The 12,982-nt window shown below is 53.8% G+C and overlaps 2 protein-coding genes across 2 annotated transcripts; both read right to left on the minus strand.

Moving 5' to 3' along the window:
* Positions 1-118: 118 nt before the first annotated feature.
* Positions 119-2,811, minus strand: DSM5745_07827 (Nitrogen regulatory protein areA; the record flags this gene model as incomplete). The annotated part of the gene is made up of 2 exons (XM_026749843.1): positions 119-2,309; positions 2,369-2,811. The coding sequence occupies 2 exons, from the start codon at positions 2,809-2,811 to the stop codon at positions 119-121; spliced, it is 2,634 nt and encodes an 877-aa protein (XP_026601875.1).
* An 8,620-nt stretch (positions 2,812-11,431) lies between these two features.
* On the minus strand, positions 11,432-12,623 carry DSM5745_07828 (putative C6 finger domain protein; the record flags this gene model as incomplete). Its single annotated transcript, XM_026749844.1, has 2 exons — positions 11,432-12,453; positions 12,506-12,623. The coding sequence occupies 2 exons, from the start codon at positions 12,621-12,623 to the stop codon at positions 11,432-11,434; spliced, it is 1,140 nt and encodes a 379-aa protein (XP_026601876.1).
* Between the last annotated feature and the right edge of the window lie 359 nt (positions 12,624-12,982).

A 12,982-nucleotide genomic window follows, 5' to 3' on the forward strand; every position in this document is an offset into this window, starting at 1 on the left:
GCGCAATCACCAAACGCCTGCTCTAGTGAGATCCCAGCTCAGTGTAGCCATCAGGTCTATGTCGTATAAAATATCATCGCAAATACGAAAATTAACATGCGAGTTGAAGGCAGAAAGTCTACAAACTCATTGTCAACCACTCCCATTCTTGGCTCGCGCCCTGACCAGCAGCGATACTGTGGTTGGCAGGGTTGACGGCCGCTGGAGGCATGGCCGGTGCCAGCGGGACAACCTTGGACCGCCCACCGGACGAGGTGGTACTAGTCGGGCTTTCAGCCATATCAATGTCAGAGGCCTTTTCCAGCCTGCGCTGACGTTTCGGTGCGACCTGAACCGCTCCACGACTGCTGGTTGCACCCGGAGATGTAGTCGCTGCCGGGCTGGATTTCGGCGGAGCAGCCGCAATGGGAACAACACCAGAGCCTCGACCGGAGCTACCCGGCATTGCTGGAGGGGACTCGGACGCTGTGTTGCTCTGAGCCCGGCTAGAGGTCGGCACAGTTGGAGTCTGCTGAACCGAGTTCTTACGGGCAGATTTCTTGGATACCCGCGAAGAACCCACCGCAAGGCTGTTGGCGCTGTTCCGGTTGCGCTTTTTAATCACATCCGTCTTGAGTGACAATGGACGCACCACGCCATGCAGTTTGAGGAATAAGCCGCACGCGTTACACAGTGGCTGACCTTCCGGGTTACGCCGCCAGAGCGGTGTTGTTTGCGTGAAGCAGTTCGTGCAGGTGGTGGGACCATTCTGCTCGCCTGGTTTTGTGCCACCTGGACTGGCGGGCCGAGATGGAGCAGCGCTGTTCAAACCAGATTCAGGCGGGGTGTTGGGAGAGGTGTGAGAGGATGGGCCGGAAGCCATGCTCTGGCGTAGCAGCTGAGCTGTGTTTGGAGTGGACGAAGTACGGGCAATCTTTTGGCGGCGCGGATCCTGATCCCGATTGCGCACCTCGCTGACGGACGCAGCCGACCCGTGGGTCCTACCTAGGCTTCCGCCCTGGTTCCACTCGCTAGGGGTGTCCATCATATCTGAGGATCCGATGGTAACGTGCTTCCGGTGCTGAGCAGCAAAAGCAGGTAGCGACTGGAAGGAGCCAGGATATGACGCATCCCAGGCCATATTGCCATTCATATCACCAATAGTTTCATCGCCAAATTCGGCTGGCATTGCCAATCCGCGGTTCGAAAATTGGGCTCCGTCGTCGTCTTCGTTGTCGGAATCGGCGCCAAAACTGAACATAGCGGCGTGATTGCCATTGAAATCATTGGGATTCAACACCTGGGTCGGGTCGACATGCTGGGGAATGGAAAAGCCAGGAGACTGCATGGAGGAAGACTGGGCGCTCATGTGGGCATTCTGCTGCGAGAGATCTTGGGACGAGCCACCCTGGTTGTACATAAATCGGGGCTGCAGGGAGGCAGACAGGTTTGACCGCTGAGTGACATAGGTGGGGATAACCCTACGTTGCGAGCGCGTGTCCACAGGCATGTCGAAATACTTGGAGTGTTCACCGTCATACGCGGGCTGAGGGGTCGACGCAGTCGACTGGTAGCCAGAAGGCGGGGGAGAGAAGAAGTCGGTTGAGTTGAGGGAAGAGGCAATCGGAGTTTGAGCGTAAAGGTTGGCAAAAGGGTTGCCGCTGGTCATTGGCGACTCGCTGGGGGAGAAGGTAAATTGCTGCTGGTAAGGGCCTGCAGACGGAAGAATGGGATCATCGCCGAGGTTGAAAGTATCCAACGCAAACGTCATGCCCGGAGATGTCTGGTTATGAGCATTAGCCAGTTGCTGAGCGTTCATGTGGTTATGAATAGCCATTCCAGACGAAGTGTCCAAGGCATACTCCGGCACAGCATGTGAGAATTCCGGATCATGAGCCAACATGCTGGTGGACACGGGTGGTACGCGAGGCGAGGCCTCAGCCGGCCGCTTGCGGGACGGAATCTGCAGGTTGAAAAACTGGCGCTCGTCGATGCTTGTCTTGCGAACCCTGCGAGGCACGTAACCAAACTCACTCTCCCTCCGCTGATCTTGTGCCGGGTGGGGGAACGATGCAGGTACGGGAGTGGCTTCGGAGGCCGCTTGGTCCCTGCGGGCCTTGATAGGGATACCGGCAGTGGTGGCTTCGGAGGCTTTTGTGGTCGTGGGAGATGGATGGTCAGAAGGAGAGAAAGGGATGATGAAATCGTCGAGGTTCATTGGATCTGAAAGCGTATCGGCAGCCGTGGTGGGCGTGTTGAGGGAACGATCGGACAGACGGAGCTGAGCAATGCCACTCATACCAGGAATAGGACTATTTTTACTGGAGAGACTATAGAAGGTTAGCAGAAGAAAAAGAAAAGAAACACCAGATCGGGAACGATGACGTACCGGGCCTGCTGCTGGGCGCGTTCTCTCTCCTGGCGCCTCAAACTAAGAGCCATCATTCTCCAGGTCAAATTCTCCATACGCTCCTGGTTGGGCAATTGAGCTTTCGTCCTAGAATAAAGCTTCCATATTTGAGTCGCTAATGGGTCCCTCTTCTGCATCTCATCAGGGCTGTCGAACCCTCTAGGGGCATTTTCCTTCCATTCGGGAAACAAAGAGTCCTGGAGCAGATTGTCGTTAACTTGAGTCGAGTCAGAAGGCGACTCGAGCGAAAAGTCGTCAGACAGCTGCGAGGGCGCAGGGAAGTGGTGAGAAGGCAGGTTGTGATTGCGGGCGGAGGACGAGCGATCGAAGTCGGCGAAATCATGCGAGGTGGGAAAACCGGCGGCAGCGGCTTGTGTCGGTCGCACACGGCCAGAACCACCCCCGAGAGTCAACCCAGACATGATCGTGGGTTGGTAATCTCGTGGGCTCCTCTAATTGGAAGGCCACGAGGAAGAAGAAAAGAATAGATAAGGAAAGAGACCAGGAAAGGAAGTGAGATAGATACGAGAGGGAAGGGGAGAGACGTAGATAAGAGCGACGAGAAAGAGTAAGATCGAAGGAATGGAGGGGGAATGGAAGCGCAGTAATTGGCCCTTTCGCGGAGGACAGTCAGCCTGGCAGGGTCTGGAGAGGAAGAAATTCAGCTTACCCGCCGTTGACGACCAGAAGGCCGGGCTCCAAGCGTTGCGAAGAGGTGCAGGGAAGAAGCGAAGAAGGTGCAGCAGGCGCGGAAGCTAGGATCGGGTCTGAGATCACGATGATTAATCCTGACCGAATGGCTTGGAAGCAAGGATGCACCCCGGCTTCGCTCGCAATCAATCGGTGATAAGATTATTTTTTTCGTATATGTATCTCGAGTTATTCTCGACAGTGGCCCTTAAGGGTTGCGCTTTTCTTTTTATTCTTCGTTGGTGGGGGCAGGTTCGAGCTCGAGCTATGACTTCGTGCTGGGACCGCGAAAAAGGCTCCGGCCGATACAGACGGAGCGCATTGGGATAGCGATGTATTTGAATCAATTGATCGCGATTCGTGAACGGAGAGAGGGGGCAAGAAGAGAGGGGTAGTCTATACTACTGTACGGGGATGAAGGGAATTTGGCAAGTAGTTGGAGGATGGATGATGCAGTGGTTGACCAGCCAAAGAGAGGATCACATTCATATGATAAACAGATGAATTATGGATTCAGGTAATAACCAAAATAATGGAAACGACCCATGTCACTACTAGCAGCTGGCTGCATGCCCTCCGGGTTCTTCTCTTGTCCAGACGGTCTTTTTTTTTTTGCTTTCCCGCCGTAAGAAGACGAAATTCGTCAGTGCCGCGCCGGCCTGGAGCTAGACGCTGCATTAGACGCTTAACTCTGTCCTTAATAAATTAAACAAGCATCTCTACAGAGTATGTTCGCCGTACTTTTTGAAGACTTCAGAGCGATGAACGCTTTACAGGCAGTAGAAGAGAGAGTAATTGTAATACCGATACAGCAGTGGCAGCCGGGGAGGCGCAAGGTTTCATGGGCGGGGAGGACTGGAGCAACGCAGTAGAGTTCGATCCCACTTTTATTCGAGCTTAATATACCTTTGCCGGCGTCTCCAATTACTGCTGCATATAGTCAAATGATAGTTGAGCCCGGATCATTACTCCGCAAGTTTGTGCTACGACGGCTGTATACGAGCATCGTCTGCTGCAGGCCGAGACCAAAGTACCCGACAAAGTACCATCAGCGTTGACCCGACCCCTGCTAGCGGGGATTCAAGGGGGATAAGTCCACCAATGGCACTGCACTGCGCAAAAGCAAATCACTGCCTTTAGTGCGACCAGATCCAAACCAAGCTCTGTTCATGCCGTCTATAGACTACGGAGATTCAGGTTAGCGCACTGACACCTGCCTATTGACTCGTGTGCTTGAGCCGTCAATGCTTGGTCCAATTAGCCGCAATTCTGCCGTGCTGGCTGCCATTGGCTCCGGCCATGTTAGTGCACGCATTCCCTTGGGAGAGGGTGCGCCGTTTGAGGTCTAGACAAGCCGGCAATATGGGTGAAACTTGGAGAACGAGCATATCGGAGGTCGACAACAAGATAGAGCTAGGCAAGCCGATGACAGTGTTTCGGAGTTAAGCTCCCTCCCGATATAGGACGTCCATGAGCCCACATGGCTTAGAGGCCTCGCAGCGGGGCGGACGACATCGGGCAGTCTGGCTGGTCCGGAGTGATGCCGAGATGAACAGGAGGTTTGATGCCCGAAGCCTCCGGCATTCAGAGTCTTGAGATCGGGCTGAGCCGGCCATGGGTGAGTCGACGACCACAACGGACTCGCGCAGACGGGGTGATCGCTGAACTTTGAGTCTCATTATTGCCGAACCATGGTTTCAGCAACGTCTCTTTGTGTTAGAAAGACACAAGGAGGCTTGCTAAAGATTGGTTTTGGGGATGGAGAAGTGATGTCGGTTCCTATCTTACCCGAAACTCGTACGAGGCGGTAACGGAGGGCGGTATCGCTGGTTCTGTCAGTCCGTTTCCAGATTCCAGCACCTTGACACTCCAACTCCATCCGCATCTCAGGATCAAGACGACAGGCCGCGGTGGATCGCGGGGCCCCTTGTCAGCTTGGAGTGGACTGATGACCTCAACTTCAGCATCCCGGCCTTGTTCCAGCCTCCTCTGTTCTTTTCTTCTTGTTGTCGGTGCTCTCGAAACTCAGATCGTTGAATCGGCTTCTTCCCTCCGGTCGCACGAGGCGATCGCTCGAAAGTCCGTGAAGGTGATCTCACCCTCCTACTCGAGAAGGAAACTGAGCCGGTGATGATTCAGGACCGCGTAAGAAGAGCCTCCCCAATCCCATACTTCCCCAAGCTGACGGCCCCTGCTGTGGCAACCAGATGGGTCGAATGAGCGAGCGCGAATGAGATTGCCAAGGTCAAGCAAGGTTGACCAGGAAGCCGTTAGGCCCATCCGACGAGCCACTGAGATGCGAGAGGGACCTAGGCACCTGAGTCGGAGACTGTCCGTGCTGACCCTGCTAAAGGAGCTGTTGATATTATCCTGATGAGCCAAAACCTGGTGGCGAGCCGCGAGTGAAGCATTGCAATCCAGGACAAGTTAGCCTCCGAAGAACAATTCGATAAACCCACTCTCGTCTCCAACATCGAAGACACTGGGAACTTGACGGCCCCGCAGAATAGACAACCGTGAGGGTCCACCGACAGAAACACACCCGTTCATTCGTCGGGCCTGTCGGTTGCTGTACCTTATCCCACGCGGCTGCAATGACGGTTTCCACTACGGCTCCGATAAGCTGATAGGGAACTTCTCGGCGTAATTCCCCTTGGTCAACGCGCAGCGAAAGACGGCGAACAATGCAGCTGTCCGTTTTGAGGCCCTGTCCCCCAAGTATCAACAATAATAAAATGCAGAACGACAATGAATGACATTGATGAAGGGACGCGTCAGGCTCTGAGTCATGCTAGGGTGATTTTCCGGGTGGCGAACGGATAGAATCCGCGCATTCGACAGAAGTCCCAGAGTGGATGAGGTGGCGGTCGCGATCGTCCAACTCCAACTCGCGGACACTGCTGCTGCAAATAAGATGAAGCAGTATCAGTCGATCGTCTTTTTGTCCCTTGACGATGACGTCCCTACCGCTCAACGCCACACATGGTACCGCATATCTCCTGATCCAGGTACCAGGATTTCGGTTGATTTCATCTTTCCTCAGTCGACATCACTCTGCAGTATCGACGCTGATCTTGCTCCTCGAGTTTCGAGACTGAAAACGCTCGGAAAAGCAGTCGTGCGCGTGCCTAAAACCCCGCTCAGCCTGGCCTGCCCGGAGTATATCCCTCCTGCTGCGAGGCAAAGCTGTCCCACCATAAGACAGCAGCTTATTCCCGGATCCTGACTCGAAAGGATTCTCCCGCCTCACCGCGCCGCCCGCAAGCGAGACAACCGGCCACCACCCTCGAGAAAGTCCGCCCGATGTGGAATGACCGTAGGCCACTCGACCATCGACCGCCCCTTGGCGCATACCCCGCAAGCGGCAATGTCCCTCAAGTTAACTATCCATCACCTGGGATGATTAATCCCACGACATGATGGGCTGGGCCATCTTCCCCGGGATGCGGATAAAGTGGATCTGACACGGGCTTTGCCGTCACTTGGACCAAGTGCTCTGCTGACCTTTGAGCTGACATGGGGAAGAAGCAATCGACAGCAGGGCCTCATCAGCGTCGTCTTCATCTCAAGATCAAATGCCGCACCGTCACGGAGTAACAGTCACAGCCATATTTCCTCGCATGATCAATTTCGATGTAGATTCCTCCCCACACTATTTGCTGAACCAAAACGCCTTGCAGATTGGATGCCGCGCCCAGGAGAATTTTCGGTCTTGGTGCAGGGATAATTTTTCGCGGCTGCGGCGGATATGGGGAAAAAAGCTCGGTAGCCGGGAATATATCGAATACGGCACATCCCTGCCCCAGATCTCGGAGCAGGCCGCAGGGATCTGCAGCAGACTGCAATAAGTAATTATGAAGGGAAGACGCACCAAGGGGACCGAGATGTGAGCTCTAAAACTGAGCTCCAAGAGCCTAAGGCGGACTCGGAGGATGGGCCTCGTCGCGACGGTTAGGGCGGAGGCCGACATCATCTTACGATGCCGTGAATGATTTCCGGCATCTCGACCAGTATGCTGAGAGAGAATTTGGGGTATCGAAGGCCGTGGAGATAGAGTAGCGTATGCGTGAGCACTTTCCTTGTATAAATCACAGCGGAGTCTGCTGTCTGCAGTTCACCCGAGGAGATGATTAAAAAAGCGGATCGATGAAGGGCATCCATCTGAGCCTGGACGAGAACGTTGTTCTCAAGCGATCTTATATGGGTTCAAGGCTTCCACCCCCGCAGGAGTCTGATAAGGGACGAAAGGCTTTTCGCCTCAAACCTCAAGTCCTCTGTTTACAACCCAATGGGAACCATCCGGGTTTTGTACTGCTGCTGGTCAGAGATGCAACGCTAATCTATCGCAGTCGCAGAGAAAGAAAGAAAGATACAGCGTAATCAGCGACTGCGAACGCTGCACCTATCTCCGCCGACTATCGGTTTCGAAGACGTGATCATTATCGAGATAACCAGACCAACTCGACACCTTCATTTGCCAGCGGCGGTCGTCGAGATAAGACTCAGCAGAATCCACGTCAGACTAGCCCCCTTGACCATTGCCGTGGCCTGAAGGCAACCGCCAGGGCCCGATTACGTGCATGATAGCATCGCACGGTCATCTGAGCTCAATCTCACAACTCAACCTCGCGAATCGCTACGTCCCCGCATCGAGATCGGGGTTGGTTTGCGGTTGGAGTCGCTCTCTCCACAGTTGTACCCCAGACGGTCCTCAGGCCCTTTGTTACCTTCGACCGCTGCGGGACTGCATACGCTATCGCGCCGAGAAATGCTGAATGGAGAACCTCTCTTCTTCAAGGGTCAGCTTCCTACCTTCCTTTCTGGTCCTCTTATCGTCGCCTCATCCACCGCGGAGAAACTCGACTCTTTGTCTCCTGATCAGGCACAATACCCTTGTTTACGATAAGCAGGGGCGGGATCCAGCGATCAGACACCTCCCAATCTTCTCCTCCAATTGGTAGAGATCGAAGTGAGAGGTTCTATCGCCGTTCGCTTGTCAAACCACCTGTGTCCCATTGGTCCCGCTGCACCAATTGCGCCATTACTGAGATACGTCCTCTCTGAAATTTTGAATATCTTCAGGGACACCGATATCGGGAACGAATCTTGAGGCCCAGCAACAATCCCAGTTCGAATCCCCGCAGACCTTGCAGGGCGCCGTTGTCGCGTGCCCTCTGGATGAGATTTCTCCAACTATGGCTGCGCGTATGTCTTGGAGCTATACGACTCCAATATCTTGGACACTGTGCAGACTCTCTTTATTAGGCCAAGTATTCGTAGCGTCCTCATCTCCATTTACCAATTGTCCTCCAAATCAACCACCGGATGCGAATGATTTGCCCGCAATTGCGTTTCGTCCAAGCCAGGATTGCTTTTCCTTGTTCGAGGTCGCGGTTCGCCCATATGCGAGACTACTATACAGACTGTGACCACTTCTCAAGTAAGGGGAGTGCACTCTCTGCTGCGAAATAAGATAGATCTACGTGTCGGTAGTCTCGCCAGATCTTCTAGAGGATAAATAGCTGTCAATACAGGCGAGCCTCTGTTGTATGCGCTCTGGGTTACAAGAAGTATGTGGATAGACACCGTAGATAACCAGACTCTGAGCTCCGCCCTAAGGAATGTTCATTACACACCTGCACTAAGCATCGGTGCTAACGGCCTAGGAACAATCCTCACTACAAGTATTACCCAGCTTTGTTCTATATACGAATACGAAGCCAGGGTTGTAGTTGGAGATTTTTATATACTTCGGAGGGAGACAAGAATACACTGTTTATCCTAGACATGGATATATCTTTATCTTCTTAATGAGCTAAAGAACTAAGCACCAGAAGTATATCATAGTCAGCCGGCTCCTTCTACCTAGTATATCTTCTTCTCGTTGCCGCTGCTGATGTTGTTCTCTACGTCCGGCCCATCTTGAGATCATCCAATGTAGATGCGCTAGCATGTGGAAGGTTCCCACCATCAGGCCCGAGTACTGACTCGACATGTTAGTACCAACGATCAATCTCCGGTTGCGGCTCATCCAGCTACGTTTCTTCCTGGCCTCTGCTCCCCCAGACGGCCCGACATCCATCAACGCCCACCCGACTCAATAGAGCGATATGAGCCAGGTAGGTACTTGCAGGTGACTTAGAGATCCTAGAACAGACCCTGCCAGAGCATAATATCGGAGCCCGACGCCTACACAGCAAAGCAGGGCAGACGCAAGAGCTGCAGGCAAGAGATGTATCTCCCTCCAGCTACCACAGTCTTGCGTGCAGTCTCAGTGGACCTCCATCAAGCAACGCAACCTCCTGCAGCCTGCAGCTTTTGCGAGTTCTGTAGGTACTCATGAGACTCAACAAACGAGCCCATATCATGTCATGCGGGATACGCCTCCTGAACGCGCCGTTGATGCCTCCCGAGATCGCAGCTTCCCTTCCCCTGAAACCTGGGCGCCCTGGTTGTAGGCGGCATTTGCATTTGCAATTGCAGATGCGCGGCGCTGAAGAAGCGCGTGATCAAGGCTCGCCGCTTGGCGGGCCTGGTAGAGGTACCTAGGTGGAGGTCTGGCTAAGGCTTGCCTGTGCGGCGTCCGCAGGTGCCATGGCCAGGCTCGTGTGGTGAAGCCAGCTCCGTCATTACGCTTGGAGGACTCGTAGCCGGGCTGGGGCTGGGACGAGGCCATGCGTTGTTGTTAGTTTTAGTACCCATTCCATGTCTCGGTTGGATGGCCGGGGCAGGCAGGACATGCCGTGGTATGGGAGTGAGAGTAAGAGATAAGGCCGCGAATGGGGGACTTGACTCCCAGCCACGATCCCGATGGATGTCTTGTGTCTCCAGTGGGCTTGCAGGGCGAAGGACTGGGACCTTCGACGTGATGTGTTGCCAGCAGTTGAGCACCCTGCTGCGGCCGACGGTGGCTTTTAACAGCGTAGATCCTCCGGCTCTTTGAGCATGCCGGCGGACTATGGTAGGGGTAGCTCTCGCGTGGTGGGATACAGCTTGCGGCCGTAAACCTGAGGTGGTTGTAGGATTTCAGGTCTCGAGCAGACTGAGAGCTGCATTGTGTGTTGGGTTGGGCCCTGGCAGGAGGTGTTGGGTTCGAGATGTGATAAGCCCGAGGGAATGAGGGAGGTGATGATGGTTGGAAGTGGAAGTGGATGAAGCCGGGAAAGCTCCGGATGACGCTCAACAGCCTCGAGAATCGAGTGGACGTCACTACCTCAGTGCTGGAGTCCTCCAATCACCGTCGTTGCATCTCGACCCATTTCGCATATAAAACAATCATCCCCCCCGGTATAACCCCAATTGCGGAGGTCTTCAGCAACACCTTGCCTGGGTATGCATCTTATCTTCCTTACATGCAGTGCCTCTACCCTCTCTCCGTTCCTTACTATTTATATCTATAACGAGGCGTCCAGGCAATGCTGGTCTTAAAAACACCATTATATGGTATAGCTATAATACAACTAGGGTCAGATCGCAAGTACTCAATATCCCCAACTGCCCGCCTGCCTACCTCGTCTTGCCTTTTATCCAATAGTCTCAATCACCAGGGCGTCAAGGTATAGAGCACTATAGCCCTCGCCTCCAGCTTATTCCACAGAGACTCTTCGTGTAGCCTGAATGTGTGGGCACTTCGCTAGTATAACTGCTACTCCTAAGTCTAGTCTAGGATCATGGTGTATGGTAAACCTATGGTACACTGGGATTATCAAGTAGCAGCCAGGCACAAATCTGATAAGGAGCATAATTGATGTGAACGAGAAGGAAGACCGGTATTAATGTATGCAAACATATTGCGCTTATAGCATATGCTTGGGAGCTCGGTCATGCGTAATCCGTGGGTACATAGTAGATAGCGTTCATATATACCCGATGTAGTTATAGAAGTCCCCCGGCCAACTGGGAAGAAACCCAGTTCTAGGCAGATTGGTAATTTCAATTCGCAGGTACAGATGGACGTAAACCTAGCCAGAGAGAGAAAGCGTCCAATGATTGAAGAACTCTAGTTGTATTGCGATGCGATGCATACCAAGCAAGACAGAGGAAAAACATGACCCAACCTTTATAAACAGTAAAAAAAATGCCACCCAGACCCTCCATTGCGCCCGCTAATGCTTAGCTTCCAGTATATATAAGTATAACCCCATCAGACGGAGATTTATGAAAAAAAACCCAAAAGATATGCAAGATATGCAAACCCTATATATCCAGTCGAAATGGGTATATTATGAGAAATCGACCGAAGGAAATCAAAACCGAACCCGAAACCGAAACCGTTGCTCCTTGCCGGATCGCCTTTTCCTTTGCCTTCCTTGTCTATGTTATGTTATGTTCGAATTGTATTTCGTTTGTTTGTTATTGATGGCCGTGAGCTGAACCGGGAGGCCCCATCGGCGGACTTCCATACGCGGCTTGCTGTGCGTCCGTGTAGATTGGATATGGGACCATGTTCACGTTCGGCAACCCACTGACCTCCTGCCAGTTGGGGTATCCCATTGCTGCTGGCTGCGCGGCGTACGTAACCGGGACCGGCGTGCCCTGCATATCAGCGGGCGGACTCTGCGGGTGTATAGGGTAGCCTTGCCCGGGGCTCGTGACTCGTCGCTTAAGGTCGGGAGGCATGGGCTGTGCGAAGCCACCGGGACTAGGGTACTGCGCGGGCATATTCTGCTGCGCGGGGAACGTCATGGATCGGGTCGGGGTCGGGGCCATTTGCCAGACCGAGCCGTCTGGTTGTACGGCGTATGGCGATGACGGACTGAGCGGTTGTTGTTGCGAGGGGACGGTTGGTGCGCCGGGGAGCTGGGCGTTCGGCGGCATCGCGGCGATGGGGGTTGCGGGTTGGCTCCAGACGTGAGGATGATGAGGCATGTTGACGTTGACCATAGGCTTCCCTGCTGCAGCCATATTTGCTAGCATCTGCTGGTCTGGGGGGATAGTCGTGAACTCGTCCCAGGGAACGGTGGAGGGGTCCATCGGGTTCGGCGCTGCTGCATCTACACCTGCACCATACCTCGTCAGTCGCGATCTCGACTCAAGCTGAGGCGGATACCCACTTGGCGCAAATGGAGCAATTGGACTCGGGTAGTGTGCGGCGTTGAAGGTCGCGACTTCTGGCCCGGCGCTCAAGGGCATATGTTGGTAATGGTAGTACGCGTCCGTCTGCTCGCCCATCGTTGGGGGCGAAGACGACGCCGTCGACGGGTCATTCGAGATCGTCTCGATCCGGGAGTTGGGACGCGACTTCTTCTCGATGGGTGGTTGTTGGTCGACAGGGAAGAACTGGCACTCTTTGCGCAGGCGAATGCAGTTTTCGCATCGGCCTTGGGGGTCGTCTGCAGCGACAAGACACCGGATTTTGCGCCGGCGGCAGTGGACTAAGGGGGGACATAAGTAACAACGTTAGAAGGGCAATCAAGGGCAACTAACCGCATGCGACTGAGGTACGATGATATCCCAGCTTGTTGCGCTTCTTGTCGGCTGAGGGATCCATGACGGCGGGTTGTGTGAGAGTGATCGATGTCATGCACTCGACAGCCGTAGTCATGCTTCGTGAGATAGAATCAACAGGGTCGACCTTACAGCAGGCGCATCAAAGCCGATCACCGAGGGGCAGTGGTGGAAGCTGGTCTTGAGATGGGACGGTTAAGAAAGCCGGCCATACAAAGACAGGACAAGGGTGGCGAGGGGCAAGAATCGTAGTAGACGCGAAACTCGGCTAAAGAAAGTCGCGCATAAGAGGCCAGAGGCAGAATGCACGATGGTTGGCGTGATAATAATAATAATCGTACTGTCTTGGGCGCTCGTTTCAGCAGCGGTACTCCACACGTCCGCTGAAGCAGGAGGTGCCGGCTGAATGGATTGACTCCCAAATCGAGGGGCAGGCGATGTGTTTCAACAGAATTA

Source organism: Aspergillus mulundensis (genome assembly GCF_003369625.1).
Source record: "Aspergillus mulundensis strain DSM 5745 chromosome Unknown scaffold_8, whole genome shotgun sequence".
NCBI classification, from domain to species: Eukaryota; Fungi; Ascomycota; class Eurotiomycetes; order Eurotiales; family Aspergillaceae; genus Aspergillus; species Aspergillus mulundensis.